Below are 25,050 nucleotides of genomic sequence, written 5' to 3' on the forward strand. Positions count from 1 at the left end.
ATTTGATTTTTACTTTTAGCGACTACAGAAGTTGGAGATAACCCAGAAAGCTGCGACCATCGACGTCATACCTCTGGATTAATGTTGGAAATGCTAAAAATTGTTTTCGAAAATATGCTCCAGATGAGTGATCCCTTGTCGCTTCCAAGACTTGAAGATTAATAGGGTTTTTTTAACTTTAAAATCTGGGTTGGACCAAATTGGGGTGAGCTTATTTGGGGATGAGTGTAACCTCACAGTTTGTTGAATTTCCACCAGCTTGTCAGAGTTGTTGCGATAAATGGATTTTTAAAGGAGTTATCTTTCCGTATTGATTCAGAGAGGAATGAGAGGTCAGATATTGAATTGCTGACATTTGGTTTTTTAAATATTTTCCAGGTTTACATAAAGGGGAAAGGGTTTGTAGTAAGTAGCCACCTGCATGCAGTACAGACTGATCCAGAGCAGTGTACTTCTGTCAAGAGGAGAAAATTGTGTTGGTAAAGAAATATGAGCAAGACAAACATTAAAACAGCAAAACGTTAAGGTATTGATGCTGCCAAGGCCAGAGAGAAGTGATGAAGGAAAACTGCACATGTTTTTCATGTCTACATAACATTTATCTCAGGTGTGCCTTTAACAAGTCACATTAGTAATATAAGGGTCTAAGAGTGTGCCAAGAAAGTTTTTTGCCTCTACGTAAAATAAATATATTCAATATAACAAACCACCAGGAAAACTTAAGTGATAAAAAACCTGTCCCGGTGATGAGCGCTCCCTGTTATCTGTGCAAAACAAGTTTTTGTTTCCAGTGTGTGTGAGTACAAAGTCAAGGACATGTACAATTCAAAAATGCCATCACAATATTATCTTAACTCTATCATTTATATTTTTCCTATTTATAGACTATATCAACAAAGCTAAACAAAAAACACCAGTCATTACAAAAGCTAAAATATCTTTAACATGAAATTACACAGAAATGAAAAGATAAAAAAAAATTAAGACAATAATAATAAAATCAATTCTCATATAGGAGACAAAATATAATCACAACAAATTGTTTTTGTTCAAAGACATTAAGCAGCTTTAAAGTTTCCATTTTACATTACAACTACATTAAAACATATTACATTATTATTTATTTATTATCGTATTATATTATTGTTATATATATATTACATTATATTATTATTATATTATTATTCCATTATTATTATTTTTTATTATTACTTATTATTATTACTTATGACAACTTATTATTTTACATTACAACTGTTTGAAAACAGCTGTAATTCGCTCCAATACCAGTTGTGGGGGTGGGCAGGGGTTGTGCTGGGGTGGCAGAAATGCATTTACAGTATGTCAGATACAGTAAGAAACAAATAATCATGCAGATTAAGGATGTTTTCACACTTGGTCCATTTTAGCCTTCCAGGTGGACTCAGAGCGTTTAGTCAGTATTTGTAATGTGTAAACACTCCAAGCTAAACTGAAAAGAACCAAACTGGTGGTCTGGCAGTGGTTTGTTTTGAGTCCTTTTCATGGTCCAAATGGTTTGCATATTGTGAACACAAAGTAGGCTTTGTTCCTCCCGCCTTTTACTACTCCTGTCTTGGCCCTCGAGGCTTTCCGTACACAGTTCACATTAATTCATGGAGGAGCCACAGACACAAACAGCAGTCATGACAGTTGGAATGTAATTTTCTGTAGTTTAATGGGCATTTCATTGTAAATATTAGTATACTAAAATACAACAGAAAATATGATTTGTTAATTAATGTGCTGTTGATATTGAGATCTGTTTTTTCCTTCAAAACTCAGGCCTTATCATCTAGTATCTCAGAGAGAAGGATCATACAACATAATGATGCTTGAGTAAATAAAAAAATGAACTGCTGAAATATTTTTGGAGCTGATGAAATGATATGGACTGATAAATTACCCACAGACTTTCTGTCTCAGTCTAATTTTATTTCCTTCTTTTTCTCCTTCTCATGCCTTGGGGTTGTTAAAAAGAGTTTGTTACTGTTGAAAGCTACTTAGCCATTATTGTCTGTACAGCACTGACTCCACCGTGATAAGCACACTTCACAATAGACAATACAGGTGCAATAAACATCAGAGATGCTTTGCTACAAGCAGAAACTGCAGGAGCTACTCAGGATGTTGCAAGTTACTCCGCTTGATAGCGTTCCTTGGTGGAAGGGTGGTCAGAGCATTCGCATTGTGGTGCATCTGCATCTTCAGCAGGTATCTCAGGGTCACAAGCGTTTCGCCCCTTGGCCTGTATGCCTCACCTGAGTGGGGCAACAAAGACCAAATTAGTCTTCACCTGCAGAAGGGTTCCAACTGTCTCATCAACCACAAACATCTTGAGCTGGTCTCAGCTGCCAGACTATCTCACCAATGGCTTGCCTCAGTTGTCTGGGTTCCAAACCCATCTTCTGCTGGAAATCGCACACTGATGTTGCTAGGAAACCACGGCTGCCGACTTTGATGGGAAGCAAAGTTGCGTACCATCATTTGACGAGAGCTTTATCAATCAAATCCTGGTACTTGGCTTTCTTCTGTTGGTGAGAGATGGATAGCCTGTCCTCCCAGGGCACTGTGAGTTCAGCTACTAAGATAGTTTTTGTGCTGCTTGGTAGAAGTACCATGTCTGGTTGGAGTGAGGTTACTGCCGCCTCTTCCGGAAAGACAAGTCTCTTCTTCAGGTCCACGTGCATCTCCCAGTCAGAAGCCTGATGCAAAATGGAGCATCAGTGGTTCTCAGTCCAGTCTGAGTGCCACTATTATTGCAGTTTTCTATTCTACTCGGTAGTTCATTACATTCACCTGTTGTTCCAGGTCTTAAACTTCCCCGATTGGAGGCTGGAACAAAGATGTACTTCAGGCTCATTAATATGCTATTCTGAAAATGACCACTAGGGGCACTTGAAGCAGTTAAATGAATGGGGGTTAGTGGCCAAATTTCACAAAAATGCAAAACCATCACAATTTTGCTCATTTGTGTAAAGACTGTGTCCATAACATATAGGTATTTATTAAAATGCAACTAACATATGACTTGCATTTTTAGAAATTTTAGCTTTATTCTATTATTCTGTGAGTGACATCATTGTATCACACAAGTATATGTTGAAATGTTGGCTTTGATTGCGTCCTGTTTATCCAACATGGCCAATTAGCGTTGGCTACACTAGCCAGCTTCTTTAAGAAAATAAATGTTTAAGGTTGAGACTTGAGTGGCCTTATTGATTAATAGAGCTTTAGAGCACTGTCCAGAACCTAAAAAACAAAAGAGTGACATAAAGTACATTTTCAGACCTGTACCCGTGTCTCATTCCTATCTCACCCGTTCATTTCCAATGCTGTTACACCTAGTAGCGGTAGAGGGTGTTTCCAAATGAAGGAACAAAGGAAGAGATAGAAACCAACAAATTTTATTTAGGTCAAGCATCTTTGGTCAGAATACCTGGAATGAAAGGTGAATAAATTGAGCTGCCCGGCAGAATAGAAAACCAATAGTATTTGGGACCAAAGGACCAAACTAAGAACCACTGTTGTTTCGTACTACAAATATAAAATTATTGCCCACTAAGATACATATCAACAGGAATATTCAGTATATGCACACTGAATGAATGATAACATTGTTGAAAAGGATATGAAACTGATATCCACCTACATTCATGTTTGCACCCAAGTCCACAGGATCCTTTAAGATCCTTGGTGTTGTCAGTTATCATCTAATTAATAAACTATGTTCAAGGATGGATAAAAACAACTCACTCGTTTGCGCTACGGTCATCTTTAGAGAAAGATCTGTTTATTGCCCTATTATTTATTGTATGACCTGTAATTCAAGGAACACACAAGTACAGTCATGGTAGGGGTAGTAGCAGTGCTGTGCAATTCCTCATAGGCTACACTGGTAAATGAACAGCTACTGTAACTGTACTATCCAGAACGTGAATTTTAAAAAAAAGATGAGCTTAGCCAGGCAAACTATGGTTATCTACAGAGGTCCAGGTAAGCTTAGAGGAAGGAAGCATAGACAGTACCATCCTAAGTGAGAATTTGGAGTTCAGCTCAGCGCATACAATGAGTTGGAATTTAGTCTTTCGAGAGTGAGGTGGTGCAGCCACTTGAGTGCACAACTTGAGTTGTTTTTAACCCACGGGACAGCCACCGAATTGTCTCCTCCCATTTCCTCCGAAGGCTTTGTTTGCTGTTCCCTGACATTTTAACAAGATTTGCAAATTGCTTGCCCATAGCAGAGTTGTGATACCGCCACTTTTTACTTGTCAAGATATGAATAAAATGACAACAAAGATGAATTTTTTTTTTCAAATTTATGGCTGCAGCCATTAAAGTAAGAACAAAAAAAAATCACTAGCTCAGAGAGAGGCATGGTTTAGAGATGATAAAAGCATCATCCTTATCAGCTTCGTAGCTTTACCAACAGAGGCTTTTGTGGTTGTTGTGTTTAGCGTCTTTTCCATTTTTTAATTTCTCCTCTTTCATTTCTCCCCCTCTCCCTTTTTCTTTGAGCTCCTCTTGCGTGGTTCACAATTCTGAGGACTCTTTGTTTTTCTGCGCCTCCGCTTTCGTAGACGGAGATTAGAAATTACGGTCAGCCTCATTAATTAAACGGCTAATCTTGGCTGTGTGTGTTCTATTGTGTTACCGCTCACAGATGTGCACGAAAAAAAAGAAAATAAGTAGCCCCAAAAATTAACGCTCTCTCCCACACACACAAGCACAGACACAGCCCCTGCAAAGCACAAACGCCACAACAGGCAGCCCTTCCGCTATCCTCCATTCCAGCTGAAAACCTTTTTTTTTTAAGCGGCTCAGTTAATATTTCTGATTTAAGACCTCAGCTTCAATTTGGTGTAAAGTGTGGACAGAGCTTTAGCTTTGCCGCGGCTGAAGCAATTTTCTGCTCCAGGCCCCTTTAATAAACCACGCGGCACTATCAGGATGCTTTAGCTTTCCTGATGAACGCCGTTTATTTCAAATTAAAGGAGAGTTCCTTATCTCAGCCAGCCTCAGAAGAGAGAGAGAGAGATAGGGAGGCAGAGGAAAGAGATGGGGTGCCTCGGTGTCTCCTGTACGTTGATGAGAGCCGTCGGGTTGACAGGGGGGGGGGGGGGGTCAAAGTGAAAGAGAGGACCGTGAAAGGGAGAAAATAAAAAGTGAGGGAGGGGAAGAAGGGTGGAACAAGGAGGAGATAAAGCATCGGCGGTAGTGCGGGAGAACAGGGCGAGGCGATAGGCCGCCTGTTCTTTAAACCGCAACTGCTGTGACGGGGCACTGATGGACACTTCCTTTAATTCCCATCTCATCTTTTCATCTTTCGTTCGGTTTTCTCTTTTGGTTTTATTTTTTTTTTCTCATCACATTACATCTGTGGTACTGATTGTGTGCGTGTTTGTGTGTGAGCACGATCGATTGCAGGTGTGAGGCCATGCTGTGGATGTCTTGTAATTGAAATGCCAGGGTCAGTTCTCCTCTCTGAATCAGAGCAAGGAGTCCTTAATTCAACTTTCAATTAGACCCAGTGGTAAACTCTCCTCCAGGAGAAAAATGGAGCTGGCGAGCACTGCAGTGGTGGCGGAGTGTCGGCGGAGGAGTTTGTTGTAGTGTGTTATGCATTGTGGGTTGTGAATTGTACCTGTGAATGTGCATGAGTTTATGATTTTGTGTACTGTGTGTGTGTGTGTGTGTATTTTTTTCTTTTTGGGGGGGGGGGGGGTTTCTCCCCAATTGTACTTAGCCAATTACCCCTCTCTTCCGAGCCGTCCCAGTTGCTGCTCCACCCCCTCAGCTGATCCGGGGAGGGCTGCAGACTACCACATGCCTCCTCCCATACATGCGGAGTCACCAGCCGCTTCTTTTCACCTGACAGGGAGGAGTTTCACCAGGGGGACGTAGCGCGTGGGAGGATCACGCTAGTCCCCCACAGTTCCCCCTACCCCCCCAAACAGGCGTCCTGACCGACCAGAGGAGGCGGTAGTGCAGCAACCAGGACACACACCCACCCACATCTGACTTCCCACCCACAGACACGGCCAATTGTGTCTGTGGGGACGCCTGACCAAGTCGGAGGGTAACACGGGGGATTTGAACCGGAGATCCCCATGTTGCTACGCTACCCGGACGCCGTTTGTGTGTGTGTGTGTGTGTGTGTGTGTGTGTGTGTGTGTGTGTGTGTGTGTGTGTGTGTGTGTGTGTGTGTGTCCGGTGTGCGTCATCATATTTGGGTAGGTGTGCGAGTGACTTAACCCGCTTGTTCCTGCCTTAATCAGTCAGAGGCCATTACGGCATGCAGCATGGCAACCTGGCATTGAGCCTGTCACAGCCACCCAGCATGCCGACAGGCCGGTGAAGACCAGTTATACCACAACTCTCTTGTCATATTAATCCCCGCCCGTGCAATCTCTTGGAGCCGGGCTTTCTTCTTTAATTGATCAAATCAATCCCACCCACTCAATCAGATGTGATATAGAAGTAATTGCATAATTTGCATTGTTATTCGCATCATACATACTGAAGATTATGCTGCCAGTACAGTGGTGAGGACATTGATTGTTTTTCACCCTTTTTTTTTCAGAATTGATAATATCCCTTCTTCCTGTTAAATTTAATATGGCTGAGGCGTAGTCTATTAGGGGTAGCGCATTTGCCGGACACCAGGTAGATTCTTTATAATTGAGTTGTTGGACCCAATTGGGTTGTTAGACCAACATTATTTTGAAGGGAGCAGTTTTAATGTAGTTTGGCAGCAATGGAGAGTTTGGGGTTCGAGGGGTTATGGGCATATTCACATTCAGCCTTGCATTTTTTTGTTTATTTTTTTTTCATGTTGAGAGAACAGCCTCTAGTCCACCACAGAGCTCTTGTCTTTCAGTTCTGTCTTCACACAGTGTTGGGACAGAGCTGGTCGTCCCTTTACCTTGTTATGCGCCCTCTTTTCCCAACTATCAGTTAATTAGTTATTTTATTTTAGTTTCGGGCGGCACGGTGGTGCAGTGGTTAACGCAGTCCCCTTGCAGCAAGAAGGTCCTGGGTTCGAGCCCCGGGGTAGGACAACCTTGGGGGTCGTCCCGGGTCGTCCTCTGTGTGGAGTTTGCATGTTCTCCCCGTGTCTGCGTGGGTTTCCTCTGGGTGCTCCGGTTTCCTCCCACAGTCCAAAGACATGTAGGTCAGGTGAATCGGCCGTACTACATTGTCCCTAGGTGTGAATGTGTGGGCCCTGTGATGGCCGGGCAGCCTGTCCAAGGTGTCTCCACGCCTGCCACCCAATGACTGCTGGGATAGGCTCCAGCATCCCTGCGACCCTGAGAGCAGGATAAACAGTTTGGATAATGGATGGATGGATTTTAGTTTCTACAGTTTTAGAAAGTACATGATGAACTCGAGCTGACTCAGTAGGATTGTTGGGGCTTGCTGTCATAAATCCTCTCCTGTCAGTAGGACAGGAACCAAAACCTAACTAACTTTTTCCTCCCCTTTGTCTCCTGTCTCCACTCTACTGTTCTACTGTCCATCCTCTTCTCCCTCTCTCTCTCTCTCCCTCTGTTTTCACTATGTATATGAGTATCTGTGTAATATAGTTATCTTAATGTGAATGAAAAATTGGACCATTGATGAAAGGTCTTTCCCTCTCCCTCTCTCTGTCTCCCTCTCTCTCTCTCGCTCTGTCTCAATCTCTCTGCCATGCTGTCTTTATGTCTCTCGCTGTCTCTGTCTCTGTCTTTTTGTCTCCGTCTCTCTCTCTGTGTCTCGTGCTCTGTCTCTCTTTGTCTCTGTCTGTCTGTCTGTCTCTCTCTTTTTGTCTCTCTCTGTGTCTCGTGCTCTGTCTCTCTCTGTCTCTGTCTGTCTGTCTCTGTCTCTCTCTCTGTCTCGCTCTGTCTCAATCTCTCTGTCACGCTCTCTTTTTGTCTCTCTCCCTGTCTCTCTCTGTCTCTCTCGTGCTCTGTCTCATGCTCTGTCTCTGTCTGTCTGTCTCTCTCTGTCTCTGTCTGTCCTCTGTCTCTCTGTCTCTGTCTCTCTTTGTTCATATTGTTCATATCGCTAAAAAGATGTCATCTTTTTTGTTAAATAAGTTTGATAAATGTGTTGTTGTTAAACTTGTTTAAAAGGGTATGTTAAATAAAGACTGGCTTTAAAATTCAATTCTCTGTCTGTCTGTTTGTCTCTGTCTCTCTCTGTCTCTATCTGTCTTCTGTCTCTCTGTCTCTCTTTGTTCATATTGTTCATATCGCTAAAAAGATGTCATCTTTTTTGTTAAATAAGTTTGATAAATGTGTTGTTGTTAAACTTGTTTAATAGGGTATGTTAAATAAAGACTGGTTTTAAAATTCAATTCTCTGTCTGTCTGTTTGTCTCTGTCTCTCTCTGTCTCTCTCTGTCTCACTCTCTCTCTCTCATCTTTCTTTTCCTCTGCAGGCCTCGTAACACAGAACCGGTGTGTCCTGGTCTGCAGGCCCAGATCTTAAACTGCTACAAGGAGAACAGAGACGAGACCCTTCGTTGCTCAGACCTGGCCAAAGAGTACCTGCAGTGTATCAATGATGCCAAGAAGGTGAGCACAGTGTGAGAGACACATAGCGCCTCATCACCTCATCAAGAAGACATGCATGTTAGGGTTAGTACTCCTGTCTGTGCCCCTGACCGACGCATGGCAAGACAAACTGGAGGTGGTCCCCGGGTGATGCATGGGTGCTGCCCGCTGCTCCTAGCTACACCGCTAAGATGGGTTAAATGCAGAGCGTAATTTCCCCACAGGGATCAATAAAGTATATCAAAAGAAAGAAAAAAAAATCCTAACTACATGCATGTGTCAAAATGTGCAGTCAGGGTGCAACTGGGCGGTCTGCACCAGAACCATCAAGGTAGCGCCGCGAAATGAAAATGGAAATGAACCTCGGATCAGTCAGGTTGTCCTACCCGATCCGCTCAAGATCGCCGCCTGTTTTCTACAGCAGGGTGGCAAGGTGAGCATCAAAAGACTGAGACGGGGTCTCTGTCGTTGCGCCCGGGACAAGAGCTGCTGGCCTCGTGTTCTGACGCCTGCAACTGACAGTTTCACTGACGGTAATGAGAGTGATGTGCTTGTTCGCTTAATGCTCCCTTGCAGTGTGTGCAGTCAGGACAAGATGTCAGGCAGCCTTGGCGTCAGAGGTTTGGAGTATTGTGTTCAGAAGGCCCAGAAATGCATATATCATAACAAGGAAAATCCTTGTAGGTCACGCTGAGTGTCTATGTGTGTAAAAATGTTGATTACACATGAATATGTAGAGAGCCAGGATAATGTAGGTCCTTTTACAACTACATCAATAGCCAACGCCACTCTAGGTGCATGTGTTACCAATAATATCATTTGCATGAAATTACACACTGGTTTTGTTTTCCGCAAGGGGGTTGTTTGCGTCGGCCTGTTGTGCCAGGTGTAGAAACTCCTTAATTAAATGGCTGGATACCGGGCAGAAATGAATTCCAACAGGTATGTGAGTCCCGAGGACCCAAGTCGGAAACCACCATTACAGAATAAGATGCTAAGTTGCAAAGCTTTAACTGTATAGTTTTTGCTGGTTTTTTTTTAAAATTGAAACCTAATACTTGACACCTAATACCCCAACATAGGGGTGGATCCATCCATCCATTCATCCATCCATCCATTATCCGAACTGCTTATCCTGCCCTCAGGGTTGCGGGGATGCTGGAGCCTATCCCGGCAGTTATTGGGTGGCAGGCAGGGAGACACCCTGGACAGGTCGCCAGACCATCACACAGGGCCCACACACACACACACACACACACACACACACACACACACACACACACACACATTCACACCTAGGGGCAATTTAGTACGGCCGATTCACCTGACCTACATGTGTTTGGACTGTGGGAGGAAACCGTAGCCCCCGCAGGAAGCCCACACAGACAAGGGGAGAACATGCAAACTGCACACAGGACGACCCGGGACTAATATAAAATACTGGCTGCTGTGGTATTGAGCTGTTATTTGTTTCGCCTTGTGTTTTTAAACGACACGGGCCGTAGTGTTTGTGTATGTGAGCAAGCTGCCCAGCCGCTATGCAAGAAAAAGTGACACATGGATACGGCCGCAGTATAATCAGTAAACTTGGGAGAAATACCCAGTCGTATTGTTAAGATTAATACTCGTCCCACATCTGTTGTTTCTAGAAAATCAAGCAGTTATGAATGATACAGTTGTAAAGTCACAGGATGTTAAAAGTCATGTTAGGCCAACGGTAACATTGATGGTAGCAAGTGCTGGTGACGACACTGCTGCAATAGTTGCTCACTAGTCAGCAACGTCATCCATTCGTCTGTCTGTTTGACTTGTTGAGTGGAAACCGACTTTTACGCATGTGGTTCGCCTAGCATGCGCTGAAATGGTGAACTCTATTGGAACAGTTAACATGGAGACCCATTTGGCCGTGTTAATGTGCAAAGCCTGTGTGCTGTTCAGAGGCTCTGATTCATTCCCACGCGGTAATAATGGAAATGGTAATGTTAGGTGCAGGAAAATAACTTTGGAGTTTCTGGTGACCATTCCACTGCTGTCGACAATCCATTATCTGCATACCGACTAAGATCTGTCGCTGGTCTGCTTAGTGTTATAGTCTCAAACGGCCCATGTCAAATCTTTTTATAACATGAATAAGTTAATCGTTGTAAATCACATTTCGGTGGCCTTACGCATACGAAATAGGTGGCGACTGTACAGAAAACAGCTTGTAACAGGTGTCTGAAATTCAGATTTGACCAGAAATGTAAAGCGCTTTGAGTGGCTTTCGCAACTGGAAAAGTGCTATATAAAATGCAACTTGATTGATTGGGGCGATTGTGTTAAGGTTTGTAGAACGAACCCAATAGCGACAACACAAGACAAGGTAAAGCACCAACCTGGCAGGACTCGTAGAGGAGAGCCGGCCGGGCCTGGACAGAAGGGGGAGGCGCTTCAGGCGGAACTTGAGAATAGCTTCTTAAAAATGGGAAAACGTAAACTGCCCCCTTAATCCGAAAAGGAAAAAACGTAAACTGCTCCTTTAAAGTCCGAAAGGGAAAAAAAGTAAACTGCTCCTTTAAAGTCCGAAAGGGAAAAAACGTAAACTGCTCCTTTAAAGTCCGAAAGGGAAAAAAAAACACAAACTGCTCCTTTAAAGTCCGAAGTCCAACCGAGTAATAAGATCCACAGTGAGAGAGGAGAAATTAGAATATCAAAAACTTGATCTCAACTAGAAAATCACGATGGGAAAATCCAATGGGGAAAACACAAAGAGAGTTCTTCTCCGAACAAGCTCTCAAGGAGAACTGACACAAGGGAATAATCAAACAAGCAAAAACACGGAGAATACTACAATCTGTACTCCACCGGGAGACACAGAAATGTCACAAAACTCGAGACGAAGAATTTACTCACGGGACTGTTCAGGACGAACTCGCGACGAGTTCTGGAAAGCAAACAAACTTATACTAGAGTGGTTAACGAGTAGGGTAGGCTGCAGGTGTTTCAGACGCGCCCTTCCCCCGCTCTCATTGCTGGTTGCCAGGTTGGTCAACAGACCGAGCCCTAACAGTACCCCCCCCTCTACGGGAGCCACCAGGCGACCTGCCAGGCTTGTCAGGGTGACGGCGATAGAACTCAGCGAGCAGACCAGGGTCCATGATGAGCTGGCGGGATACCCAGCTTCGTTCCTCCACCCCATAGCCCTCCCAGTCAACCAAATACTGGAACCCCCGTCCCCTGCGTCGGACGTCCATCAGCCGACGGACCTTCCACTGTGGATGCCCATCCACAATCTCAGGGGGAGGCGGAGCTGGGGCCGGAGGCATAAGGGGGCTCTCGGAGACAGGCTTTACTCGGGACACATGAAAAACCGGATGGATCTTCATGGAGGCCGGGAGCTTAAGACGCACAACTGCAGGACTGGGTACTTCCTGGATCTCGAAGGGTCCAACGAACTGGGGATTCAGCTTCTTGGCAGAGGACTGAAGGGGGAGATCCTTGGTGGACAGCCAGACTCTCTGTCCGGGTTGGTAAGCTGGTGCTGTGGATCGGCGACGGTTAGCTCCTCGTCTGGCACGTTCCGTAGCACGGAGCAGCGCAGCCCTGGTGATCTCCCAGACACGACGACAGCGGTCCAGATGAGTCTGCACGGAGGGAACCTCCACTTCGGACTCCTGTGCAGAGAAGACGGGCGGCTGGTAACCCAGGGATGCCTCAAAGGGCGAGAGGCCGGTGGCGGAGCTGACCAGGGAGTTGACCGCATACTCGACCCAGGGGAGAAACTGACTCCAGGAGGTTGGCTTCTTGGCAGCGACGCAACGGAGAGCAGATTCCACACTCTGGTTCATCCTCTCAGTCTGTCCGTTAGTCTGCGGATGATATCCCGACGAAAGGCTGACCGAGGCGCCCAACCCCTTGCAGAAAGCACGCCACACACGGGAAACAAACTGGGGCCCTCTGTCTGACACAATGTCCTTGGGAAGTCCATGCAAACGGAAGACGTGGCTCATCAGGAGGTCAGCGGTTTCTGAAGCAGAAGGAAGCTTAGGCAAAGCCACCAGGTGAACACCCTTGCTGAAGCGATCCACCACCGTCAGGATCACTGTGTTGCCCTGAGACGGAGGAAGTCCAGAGACAAAATCCAACGCCACATGGGACCAGGGCCGACTGGGAATAGGAAGGGGCTGCAGCAGACCAGCCGGTGCCTGGTGAGAGGCCTTGCTGCGGGCACAGATGGTGCAGGCCATGACGAACTCCTTGACGTCCCTCCTCATAGTGGGCCACCAGAACCGTCGAGCTATGAAAGTGAAAGTGCGGTGGACTCCAGGGTGGCAAGCGAGCTGACTGGTGTGGCCCCATTTGAGGACCCGAGACCTCACTGAGTCCGGAACAAACAGTCGGCGAGGCGGCACGTTGCTCGGGGCTGGACTGGAGCGCAAGGCGCGCTTGACCACCGTTTCAAGGCCCCAGGTCACCACGCCAACGACCTTGGTCTCAGGGAGGACGGGACTTGGCTCCACCGTTACAGGTTCCTTAAGGTGTTGACGAGACAGAGCATCTGCCTTGGTGTTGCGGGAGCCAGGACGATAAGTCAGTGTGAAGTCGAACCGACTGAGGAAGCTGGCCCACCGTGCCTGCCGACCATTGAGACGTTTGGTTGCCCGGATGAACGTCAGGTTCTTATGATCAGTCCAGATGGTAAATGGATGCTCTGCCCCCTCCAGCCAATGGCGCCATTCCTCAAGTGCAGCCACTACAGCGAGAAGCTCCCGATTACCAACATCGTAGTTCTCCTCGGCGGGAAGGAACCGGCGGGAGAAGAACGCGCAAGGATGAACCTTCTGGTCGGTCTCTGATCGTTGGGAGAGCACAGCCCCCAATCCGGTGTCCGAAGCGTCCACCTCAACTATGAACTGCCTCTTGGGATCGGGATGGAGTAGGACGGGGGCACTGGTGAACCTCTCCTTGAGCGACAGAAATGCAGAGCGAGCAGCTGGGGACCAGACGAACGGCTGAGAGGGGGAGGTTAGACGGGTGAGGGGTTCTGCTACAGAGCTGTAGTTTCGGACGAACCTCCTGTAAAAGTTCGCGAACCCGAGGAAGCTCTGCAGTTCCTTACGTGACTTAGGATCCGGCCATTCCACCACCGCTTTGATCTTGCGAGGATCAGCTCGAGTCTTGCCTCCCTCCACGATAAAACCTAAGTAGTCCACTGACTCAGAATGGAACAGGCATTTCTCAGCCTTGACGAACAGCCGGTTACGAAGGAGGCGTTCGAGAACCTGCCGCACGTGCTGGACATGCTCCTCGAGGGACCTGGAGAAGATGAGGATGTCATCAAGGTAGACGACAACGAATTGGTCGAGCATGTCGCGAAGGATGTCATTCATGAGTGCCTGGAACACCGCCGGGGCGTTGGTGAGGCCGAACGGCATTACCAGGTACTCATAATGACCACGGGGAGTCTTAAAGGCTGTCTTCCACTCGTCCCCTTTCCGGATCCGAACGAGATGGTAGGCGTTCCGGAGATCCAGCTTAGTGAAGACAGTCGCCTGGGTCAGGGGTTCGAGGGTGGAGCTCATCAGAGGCAGGGGGTATTTATTCTTGATGGTGATGTCGTTGAGTTGGCGATAATCAATGCAGGGTCGGAGACCACCATCCTTCTTCTTAACGAAAAAGAAACCAGCTGCCACCTGGGAGGATGAGGGTCGGATGAGCCCTGCCGCCAACGATTCTGAAATGTAATCGTCCATAGCAGCCTTCTCGGGAATGGAAAGGCTGTAAAGACGACTGCTAGGGAGAGAGGCCCCAGGACGGAGGTTGATAGCACAATCATATGGCCGATGCGGAGGGAGAGACTGAGCCCGCGTCTTGCTGAAGACCTCCCCGAGATCATGATACTCGGGAGGAACAGAGGAAAGATCGGGAGGAGGGGCAATCGGAACAGTCTGGACTGCTGGACCAGGTGCGGCCTGAAGACACCGGGCGTGACAGGAGGAGCTCCACTCCAAAATGTTACCAGACGACCAAGCAATGTGTGGCTCATGCTGAGCCAACCAGGGATGCCCCAAGATCACAGGAACTAAGGGAGACTGGATGACGAAGAACTGAAGGCTCTCCACATGGTTTCCAGCAATAGTGAGAGACACGGGACAGGACTGTCGGGTAACACTGGCCAGGCGGCGCTCATCCAGAGCAAAGGCCTCTATTGGCCTCTCCAATTCCTCACATGGAATGTTAGCTTGAGCAGCAAACGTAGAGTCCAAGAAACACCCATCAGCTCCCGAATCGATGAGTGCGCCTACAGTGAGCCGCTGGTCTGCCCAAGCCAGGGTAACGCTCACAAGATGGTTAGCCGGAGCAGGATGGCGGGAACAGGAAAGACGGCTCACTAGGATCTCCCGGGGTCCCAGTGAGCCTAATCTTTTGGCCGCGTAGGACACTCGCTGATCCGGTGTCCCTTAAGACCACAGTAAAGACAGAGACCTGCCTTGAACCGGGCCTCACGTTCAGCGGGAGTCAGTCGTGTACGCCCAAGCTGCATAGGTTCCTCCTCTGTCACTGTCTGGGAGGAGGAGAGGCTTGCCACAGGGGAAGTGGAGTGCGACGAAGAAGAGCCCCCTTCGGAAGCTCTGGATGGCTGAGAGGTAGAAACGGTTCCCCGTAGACCTCGCTCGCGCCTTCTCTCGCGGAGACGTCCATCGATGCGGATGGCAAGGCTGATAAGGTCGTCGAGAGAGGTAGGATCCTCCCGGGTGGCTAGCTGATCCTTGACGGCATCGCTGAGGCCCCTACGGAAGGTTACCCGAAGTGACTGGTCGTTCCAGCCACTCTCAGCCGCAGCCAGCCTGAACTCGACTGAGTAGTCAGTGACACTGCCACTGCCCTGCTGGATCCTGCTCAATCGGACACCCGGATCCTGACCGTACACTGGATGATGGAATACCTTCCGAAGCTCAGCCACAAAGTCATCGTAGGAAGAGCAGAAACTGGCCCCCATGGACCAGGAAGCAGTGGCCCACTGAGCAGCGCGGCCAGTCAGCAGGTTAGTCACGTAAGCAACTCTTGCAGCATCTGTGGTGAACCCCCTGGAATGGTGGGCGAAGACAAGCTCACACTGCATGATGAACGTGGCACAGGTCTCAAAGTTGCCATCAAAAGGCTTGGGATTGGAGATACTGGGCTCCCGGAAATCCGAAACATAAACGGTAGGATTGTCTAAGGCAACGGCTGCGGGCACTGCTGGAGGAGGGGCGGCCGGAACTGGTGGGACAGCTGGCTGGATGGTTATAGCCGCTGTGAGAGTTTGCAACTGCTTAAGAACCTCCTCTTGTTGGCTCGCGAGCGCCGCTTGCTGGGCCGAAAGAGAATCCACCGAAGCCTGGAGGGGTTGCACCTGAGCCCGGAGGCCCTGCATGGCAACAGCGGCCTCTTGTAGTTGCTGGCCGTGAGAGGCTGTAAGCTGAATCTGCTTATAGAGAGCAGCCCGGACAGGATTGGCGTCTGGGTTGTCTGGGTTCATAGTGAAGGCGAGTTCGTACTGTTAAGGTTTGTAGAACGAACCCAATAGCGACAACACAAGACAAGGTAAAGCACCAACCTGGCAGGACTCGTAGAGGAGAGCCGGCCGGGCCTGGACAGAAGGGGGAGGCGCTTCAGGCGGAACTTGAGAATAGCTTCTTAAAAATGGGAAAACGTAAACTGCCCCCTTAATCCGAAAAGGAAAAAACGTAAACTGCTCCTTTAAAGTCCGAAAGGGAAAAAAAGTAAACTGCTCCTTTAAAGTCCGAAAGGGAAAAAACGTAAACTGCTCCTTTAAAGTCCGAAAGGGAAAAAAAAACACAAACTGCTCCTTTAAAGTCCGAAGTCCAACCGAGTAATAAGATCCACAGTGAGAGAGGAGAAATTAGAATATCAAAAACTTGATCTCAACTAGAAAATCACGATGGGAAAATCCAATGGGGAAAACACAAAGAGAGTTCTTCTCCGAACAAGCTCTCAAGGAGAACTGACACAAGGGAATAATCAAACAAGCAAAAACACGGAGAATACTACAATCTGTACTCCACCGGGAGACACAGAAATGTCACAAAACTCGAGACGAAGAATTTACTCACGGGACTGTTCAGGACGAACTCGCGACGAGTTCTGGAAAGCAAACAAACTTATACTAGAGTGGTTAACGAGTAGGGTAGGCTGCAGGTGTTTCAGACGCGCCCTTCCCCCGCTCTCATTGCTGGTTGCCAGGTTGGTCAACAGACCGAGCCCTAACAGATTGATTGACTGCCCCGGGGCTCGAACCCAGACTTGTTGGTGTGAGGCGACCGTGCTAACCACTGCGCCACCGTGCTGCACAGGGGTGGAAATCTATGTAAAAATGCAAAATATCAGATTGCATTGAGTACCTTAGCTCAGACAAGCCAACATGGGGGGCAGAATAATGCCCCGTCACTGTTCCCCTTTCAACTTTCCTGTGACATTCGGAGCAACGGTCCGTCTGACGTAAAAGAAGGAAATCCAGTTTTGCTTGAAATATCAGAATTATTCACGGGAACTTTGGAAACAACGAGAAAGTATATTTTGAGCGTATTTTCAGCGGCGTCTCCCAAGTTTTACACGGGGAGAGACAGCTTGTCATTAGAAATAGGTCTCAGAGTGGGTGTCTGATGTAAAAGACAGAAATCCAAGCTCGCCAGCTCTGTGAGACTTGTTTTTTTTTTTTTTTTTTTTTTTTTACTCTAAATGTTGTAGAAAAAAAAGAGTGACGACGCTTCAAAGCAGAACACAGTTGCATTTTCGGCTCATCTCGGGCATCAGGTTGACTCGTCTGTGGAGCTTGCGTGTCTTGATTCTAATTTTCCATAATAAGTAGGCGAGATACCAGTTAAAGCAAGCAAAGAAAAACAGGTTGTCATCCGAAAACAAAGACTGAAGTGGATGTGAGACTGCACGTCTTCCCGTATAACTTGCCGGCTCTTGCATCATTCCTATTTTCAGAACGTCTGTCTGTGCACAAGTTAACACGATCAATCATTCATCACGTGTGTGTTGTGAACCACGCTGGATCGAATGCAAGCGGAACTAAAAATCACAAAAGATGCAGGAATGTTGTAGAAAATAAGTGATTATAAACAATAACAGTAATTCTAAGCATCACCACTAGTTCAAGTGTGATTTTAACTAGACAGTGAGCACCGCACTATGTGAAAACAAAATATTTGTACTGTGAATCTCTGTCCTATTTAGAACTCTATCTCCGGGGCGTCCGAGTTAGCGTAGCTGTCTGTTCCGTTGCCTACCAACACGAGGAGCGCCGGTTCGAATCCCCATGTTACCTCCGGCTTGGTCGGGCATCCCTACAGAAACAATTGGCCGTGTCTGCAGTTGGGAAGCTGGATGTAGGTATGCGTCCTGGTTGCTGCACTAGCGCCTCCTCTGGTCGGTTGGGACGCCTGTTCGGGGCTGGGGGGGAATATGATGATCCTCCCACGTGCTGCATCTCCCTGGCGAAACTCCTCACTGTCAGCTGAAAAGATGCGGTTGGTGACTCCACGTGTATCGGAAGAGGCATATGGTAGTCTGCAGCCCTCCCCGGATCAGCAGAGGGGTTGGAGCGGCGACCGGGACAGCTCAGAAGAGTTGGGTAATTGGCCGGGTACAATTGGGAGAAAAGGGGGGGGGCAGAACTCTATATCCATGGTGGTCTTCATTTACAGGAATCTAATTCTAAAGTACCCAAACCTTGGTCCAGTCCGTACTCACAGCAGGGAGTAAGACATCATCTGTGGTAAATACAGACTCTATGAGTAAGACAGGACTTGGGGGAAGAGCAGGAGAGAACAACATCATTACCAGGTTAAGATTAGGGCATACTAGACTAAATTCTTCATTGAAACTCACCAGGAAACATCAAACGGGGAACTTTGATGTCTGCCACCAGCCAGAGACAGTGGAACATGTATTATTTATTTGCCCAACATATGCAAGACAGAGAATCATACTGAAAGCCATGTTGGAACAAAAAGGAATTGTGCACATGGACCTGAAATCCATTTTCACGGGGAACGCTGGAAATGATGTCCTTGGAAGTATCTTCACCTTTCTCAGGGATACCGGACTGGTGGAGAGGATATAAATTAAGGAGTCTAATGCAACAGTAGGTGGCGATAATGCTCCATTTGGTTGCAATTCGCCATTAATCCAGAAGAAGAAGAAGATTAAATTAAGAACATAAATGCACATGCTGTCTGTGTCCTACTAAAGCTCTTTGTCCTGTAATTTCTGTCTCGTATTCATCTTTTCATGCCTCCAACCCGGCCATCACATCGTTGTCACCAAGAGGCTGAGTAAGTGATGTGAAGGTCACCTCATTAGGGACAGCAGCGCAACGTGTGCTGTGTCATCCTGCCGCTGAGTCTAACTAGTCAGAAATAAGCTCCAGATTTTCAGATTCCCCCCCACCCCGCCCCCACGGTCACGGTCCTACAATCAGTTAGTCAGTAAACAGTCTCCTACTTAATCTGAGTCGAACCCCCAAAACAACAACAGAAGAATAACCACAACAAGAACACCACGTCGTTAACAGTCCCATCAGCCATTGTGCTCCCTCAGTGGAGAACCGCTGACAGTCAGAGCGACCGCCTCCCCCCGTCTCCACAGTATGACGTCACTGTTTAGTTTGTAAGGTGCCTGTGTTGCAGATTTGGAATGGAGTGTTTACTCACTTTATTGTTAAAGATACATTCCACGCTGCCCAGCCCACTGTTCACAATGAAGTTATCTTTTATTTTATTGCATTTGTACGTTAGGAAAAGTTAGGCGTACTGTTGGGTCTAAGATGTTATACAGCCACCTGCCACTACTGGGGGGGTGGACTCCACGCACCACTAGGGGGAGCTGCAGCCCCCGTGGAAAGTCAGAAGTTGCACCTTATTGTAGATTTGCTTCTAGATTTACTGTGTGCCAGTGCTGCTCACCTTATTTTAATGGCAAAGCTTCACTGTGTGAAACTGGACTTGCAAATTCCATCCATCCATTATCCGAACCGCTTATCCTGCTCTCAGGGTCGCAGGGGATGCTGGAGCCTATCCCAGCAGTCATTGGGCGGCAGGCGGGGAGACACCCTGGACAGGCCACCACGCCAAGACAGAGCCGACACACACATCCATTCATACCTAGGGACAATTTAGGACGGCTGGTTCACCTGACCTACATGTCTTTGGACTGTGGGAGGAAACCGGAGCACCTGGAGGAAACCCACGCAGACATGGGGAGAACATGCAAACTCCACACAGAGGACGACCCGGGATGACCCCACCGGGGCTCGAACCCAGAACCTTCTTGCTGATCCCCATGTTGGTAGACAACGGAATAGACCGCCACGCCACCCGGGCGCCCGACTTGCAAATTCATGCTTAACAATTTCTCAGTATTGCCATATTATGCTCTGCAAGCAAATACGAGAAGAAAGCGTGAAACGTACAGGAGATACTGGCTCGTCGGCAAACTTGGAGGCTGGATACTGTAGGTAGATCTCACCAGGGTTTCCCTTTAAGTCAAGAAGAAGTTTATGCAAGTTGAGATGGTGTTATTTTGGCTCGCCATCTTTCTTTTTTTCCCATTTGGGCATAATTTCAATCCACGTCTGCACACCAGACAAGGCACACCACTCAACAAAGCAACACACTACTTATGAACCACTGTTTTATTCACCAAGATAAGCCTAGCCTTATTATTTGCCTTGACACTGTTTCCTCTCCTGTCCCTCTGGGCTCACTGCTGTATCATTCCAGAGCACAGGAAGTTCCTTCAGGGGCTTCAGTTACCACTGCAGCTTTTAACTTCTTCAAATTCTTAAAGAGAATGAGAGCGAGAGGAGGGGCGCGATGAAAGCAAGTTATTCCAAAGTTTGTACAGTCGGAGGGTTTTTGAAGGTGTAGTCGATCATCATGTACACACACCACGTACCGTTCTGCTCGGCTCCCCTCTCCACTCCACTCTGTTCTGCTTTGCTCAGGGGCAGCGATGCTTCCTCTGGCATGCACTAATACTGCATGCGCTAATCGGCTCGCCGAAATTCAATTCCTCTCTCCTCTCCTAACCAATCATGTGTGTGTGTGTGTGTGTGTGTGTGTGTGTGTGTGTGTCTGTGTGTGCGTGCGTGCGCGTGCATCATTTCATGTCTATTTGTGAAGAACATTTGTGATTGTGAATTTCTGTCTGCACACATTTGTGTGTATGCGTGCAGACACAAAAGTATGTACTCATATAGCTATGCATGCATGTGTGTGTGTGTGTGTGTGTGTGTGTGTGTGTGTGTGTGTGTGTGTTTAGGGGACTCTCCGTGTGTTGATTTATTGTGTATTTGCATGTTTTGGTGCACGTGTGCATGCTTCAGCAGCAGCAGTGAAGTTTGCTCCCCACATTAGCTGGTCTGAGATAACAGGGACCGGAGTGAAGACCTTTTGAAGACGGTCTTTAGAAGAGCACGGTGGGTCGTACATTATCAGTGTGCGTGCGTGTGTGCATGGATCGCCTGGTGTATTGCAGTTGCGTAGAGCCTGAATCAAGGTCCTCTCCCTTGATTAGCCCCTGAGGCATCTCTGACTTTCAGCCCGTCCATTTCGAAGTGAGAAAAGTTCCCCCGCCGTTTTGTTCCTTTAAAAGCTGTCAGAGTCAGTTGACTTATCAGTGGTGGCGTCTTTTTCCCTGCGGAGGCTGCACTGTTCTTTTTCCTAGAGGGACCAATTTAAAGGGGATCCCAGAGAAGACTATCTTTGCATTTATTGGTGTAGTCTTGGTGGTGCAGGCAGCACGGTGGCACAGTGATTAGTGTGGTTGCCTCATAGCAAGAAGATCCTGGGTTCGAGCCCCAGGGTAGTCCAACCTTGGGGGTCGTCCTCTGCGTGGAGTTTGCATGTTCTCCCCGTGTCTGCGTGGGTTTCCTCCGGGTGCTCCAGTTTCCTCCCACAGTCCAAAGACATGCAGGTCGTGTGTGTGTGTGTGTGTGTGTGTGTGTGTGTGTGTGTGTGTGTGTGTGTGTGTGTGAGAGAGAGAGAGAGAGAGCTAGAGAGAGAGCCCTGTGAGGGCCTGGCGGCCGGTCCAGGGTGTCTCCCTGCCTGCCGCCCAATGACTGCTGGGATAGGCTCCAGCATCCTCGCGACCCTGAGAGCAGGATAAGTGGTTTGGATGATGGATGGATGGATGCTGTAGTCTTATCAAACACAACGGTGCCGCCTTAAAATGCAAATGAGCTATTCCAAACAGTGTCGGTGTGAATCAGTAGGCTTAAGTGTACACCGGCATACCTGCAATGTTGAATTCGGCTCATAGCTGTTGTTACACAGGGTCCCTTATGTCTCCCCTTGTTTCTTTATTCTTTTCACTCAGCAGTTGTATAGCTGGGTACTACTGCGTTTTATAAAGTAGGATGGGTGGGAGAAAAGGTTTTTTCAAAACCAGGAAGGAATCAGGAACATTTATTTGTCATTTAATTCCATGCACCTGCATACATGACATGAAACGAAATACTGTTTACCCCAGCCCACAGGAGTGCAACACACAAAAAACACTTATCCAAAAACTACAAGAACACATATATATCCAAACTAGAAAAACCTACAAAAACACAAAAATCCAACGTATCAAAAATGAATAAATGAACAATTCACGGTCCAGAGAACGAACGCCAGCCAGGATGACTGTCGGAACTGCCGGTCTGCATGGGCTAGCAGTTAGCTTAGCCTGCCCCGCTTCCGCATGCTGTCAGACCACCCTCAGTGCTTCCTCCACGGATGCAGCTCCAGACAGGGCCATGGTCCCTGGCCCCACCGGATTTAGCAGACCAGTCTCCCCCGGCTGATCCAATGCCAGCTCTCCCAGCCAGACACCTTCGACACACCTCTCCGCATGCCACACAATGACACCAAAAACACAGTCAACGCTAGGTGAGGCCACTGCCAGACCGCCCTCGGTGTTAACCTCTTCGGGCGCAGCTCCAGTCAGGGCCATGATCCTTGGGCCCACAGTTTGCAGCAGACCAAGCTCTCCCAGTCGATGCAGCGCCAGCTCTGCCAGCCATCAAACCAAGACACTGCACAGGTGAGGCCGCCACAAACTTAAGTTCGCGCTGCCATCTTCCCACACCGGTACTGGCTAGAGGCTGCTGCAAACATGACTTCCTGCAGCCATCTTCCAATTATGTACATTCATACATAGTAGTATGCATGTTGCTGTTTGAATCTAATGCCTCTCTTGAAATATTGGTGGTTTGGTAGTTGCACTTTACCCATTTCATTAAGCCAAAAGCTGTTTCTATTTTTGTAATCTGACTTTAAAGAGTCTCTAAGGAGCGGTATCCGTTGTTATGCAAAGTAAAGTAGAAACAGTCTAGCTCAACTAAACACACGAGGTAACCATCTCCATCCTTTCATACTAGTTTAGACTGGACCCGACTGGAGTTGAACAGACTTAACAAGAACGAATACATAAGTGATATTCTAAGGTCCCCAGAAGGGAACATTTTAGAGGGGGATGTACTAATACTGTATCACTATCGCTGAGCATTTAAATAGGTGGAGATGGAGTAAATTGGGAATGAATCTTGTCCAGTCCGATCAGCTGTGTCTTTTCAGTCCAATGGAAGTGGCTGTGTTGTGGAACAAGTCTGCAGATTACTGGTTTATTATGCTGTGTGTGTGTGTGTGTGTGTGTGTGTGTGTGTGTGTGTGTGTGTGTGTGTGTGTGTTTTTAAGGAACAGTGACTAGGGAAACCTAGCATGTCTATGGGACTGTGTGTACTGAGGAAGTCCTCATTACTGTGAGGTCTAACAAGCATCTGATTCACTTTCTTTAGAGAAGAGAGCCATGACCCACAGCACTGTTTGTACATCCCTGCCTGCGTGTGTGTGTGTGATGGTAAATGAGAGGAGTATCCCATAAAGTGGACTCATTTATTACTGATTATCCACTGGGAGACCAGGGATTATGTGGATCCTGCATAACACGTGCACGCACACACACACACACACACAGCATGCCCATGGAGTTGGTGGGATTGTCTAGTCATTTAGCTTGACACTCAGACAGCCTGACTTCAGTTTCTAGCCACAGGAGAGCAGGAGACAGAGGAAGAGTGGAGGAGAAAGAAAAGAAGAAGAAGAAGAGAGAGTGAGGGGTAGAGAGAACCAGAAACACTCAGCATGAGTAAGACAGAGCATTGGAAAGAGAGGGATGTGGCAAATATTAGAAAAAAGAAAACGGGGGAGAGAGAGACGGAGAGAGACAGACAGACAGACAGAGAGACAAAGAGAGACAGACAGAGAGACAGGCAGAGATAGACAGACAGAGAGACAGACCGAGAGAGAGACAGACGCAGAGAGAGACAGGCAGAGAGCGACAAAGAGGGAGAGACAGACAGACAGTGAGTGTGTGAGAGAGAGAGAGAGAGAGAGAGAGAGAGAGAGAGAGAGAGAGAGAGAGAGAGAGAGAGAGAGAGAGAGAGAGGGAGAGAGAGAATGAACACTGTAAACAGAAAGTAAGAAAATGAATGGACCGAACAGAGAGGAGGAATGAGACAGAAAGGGAGGGAGGGCAAAACTGAGAAAAGCAAGACATTGTGAGAGAGCAATGTAGGTAATACTGGTGTTGGAAGAAGGGATAGGGAGAGATAGAGGAGAAGTTCTGGTGCTGTGTCTCATCACAGGATGCACAGCTACACCACATCAAGGCCAGCCAACACTTTCAGACCTCTGTAACTTCTAACGCTGTTTTTCCCTTCAGCAAGGACACACACACACACGCACGCACGCACACGCACGTACGCACGCATGCACACACACACACACACAGCTCTCTTTAGCACAGATACAGAACTGGCTCAGAGTATCCTGCACAGGGAGTTCCTCTTAAGGTCTACCTGTCAGACGAGGGGGAAGGGGAATAGGAGGATCACAACCAAACAGAAGAGGAGGGGAGACGGAACCAAAATCAGAGAGAAGCAGATGAAGTGAACTGGGTCAGCGGTAAAATGGAGCACAAGGAAGTTAACAGAGGGGCGAGAAAAAAAAAAGGGGGGGTGGACAAACTTCTTATTTTAACCCTGTCAGCCTGGATTTTATAGACCTTTAGCATGGTGTCTATCCCTCTCTCCACCTGTCCTCATAGCATAGTGTCCCCTCACCGTTTCCTGTCTGACTGACTGAGCTGATGCTTCTACATGAAGGTTCAGAGGAGGAGCAATGAGGACAAGCTAATCACATGTCCTATAGCGGACATGATGACAGGATGAGATTTTCTATGGCGAGCAAGAGACATTTTATGGCATTAATTTGTGCGGCACGGTAGCGCAGTGGTTAGCACGGTCGTCTCACATCAAGAAGGTCCTGGGTTCGAGCCCCAGGGTAGTCCAACCTTAGGGGTCGTCCTCTGTGTGGAGTTTGCATGTCGTCCTCATGTCGGCGTGGGTTTCCTCCGGGTGCTCCGGTTTCCTCCCACAGTCCAAAGACATGTAGGTCAGG

The 25,050-nt window shown here is 47.6% G+C and overlaps 1 protein-coding gene across 2 annotated transcripts in view; it reads left to right on the forward strand.

Moving 5' to 3' along the window:
- chchd6a (coiled-coil-helix-coiled-coil-helix domain containing 6a) overlaps positions 1 to 25,050 on the forward strand; it is a 234,671-nt gene that overhangs the window by 144,418 nt on the left and 65,203 nt on the right. For both annotated transcript variants that reach the window (XM_056273813.1, XM_056273814.1), the window contains exon 7: positions 8,440 to 8,575. In XM_056273813.1, the coding sequence (XP_056129788.1) occupies positions 8,440 to 8,575 (136 nt within the window). The remainder of the gene's footprint in view (positions 1 to 8,439; positions 8,576 to 25,050) is intronic.

The sequence above is a fragment of the Lampris incognitus genome, chromosome 2 (genome assembly GCF_029633865.1).
Source record: "Lampris incognitus isolate fLamInc1 chromosome 2, fLamInc1.hap2, whole genome shotgun sequence".
In the NCBI taxonomy this organism is placed as follows: domain Eukaryota; kingdom Metazoa; phylum Chordata; class Actinopteri; order Lampriformes; family Lampridae; genus Lampris; species Lampris incognitus.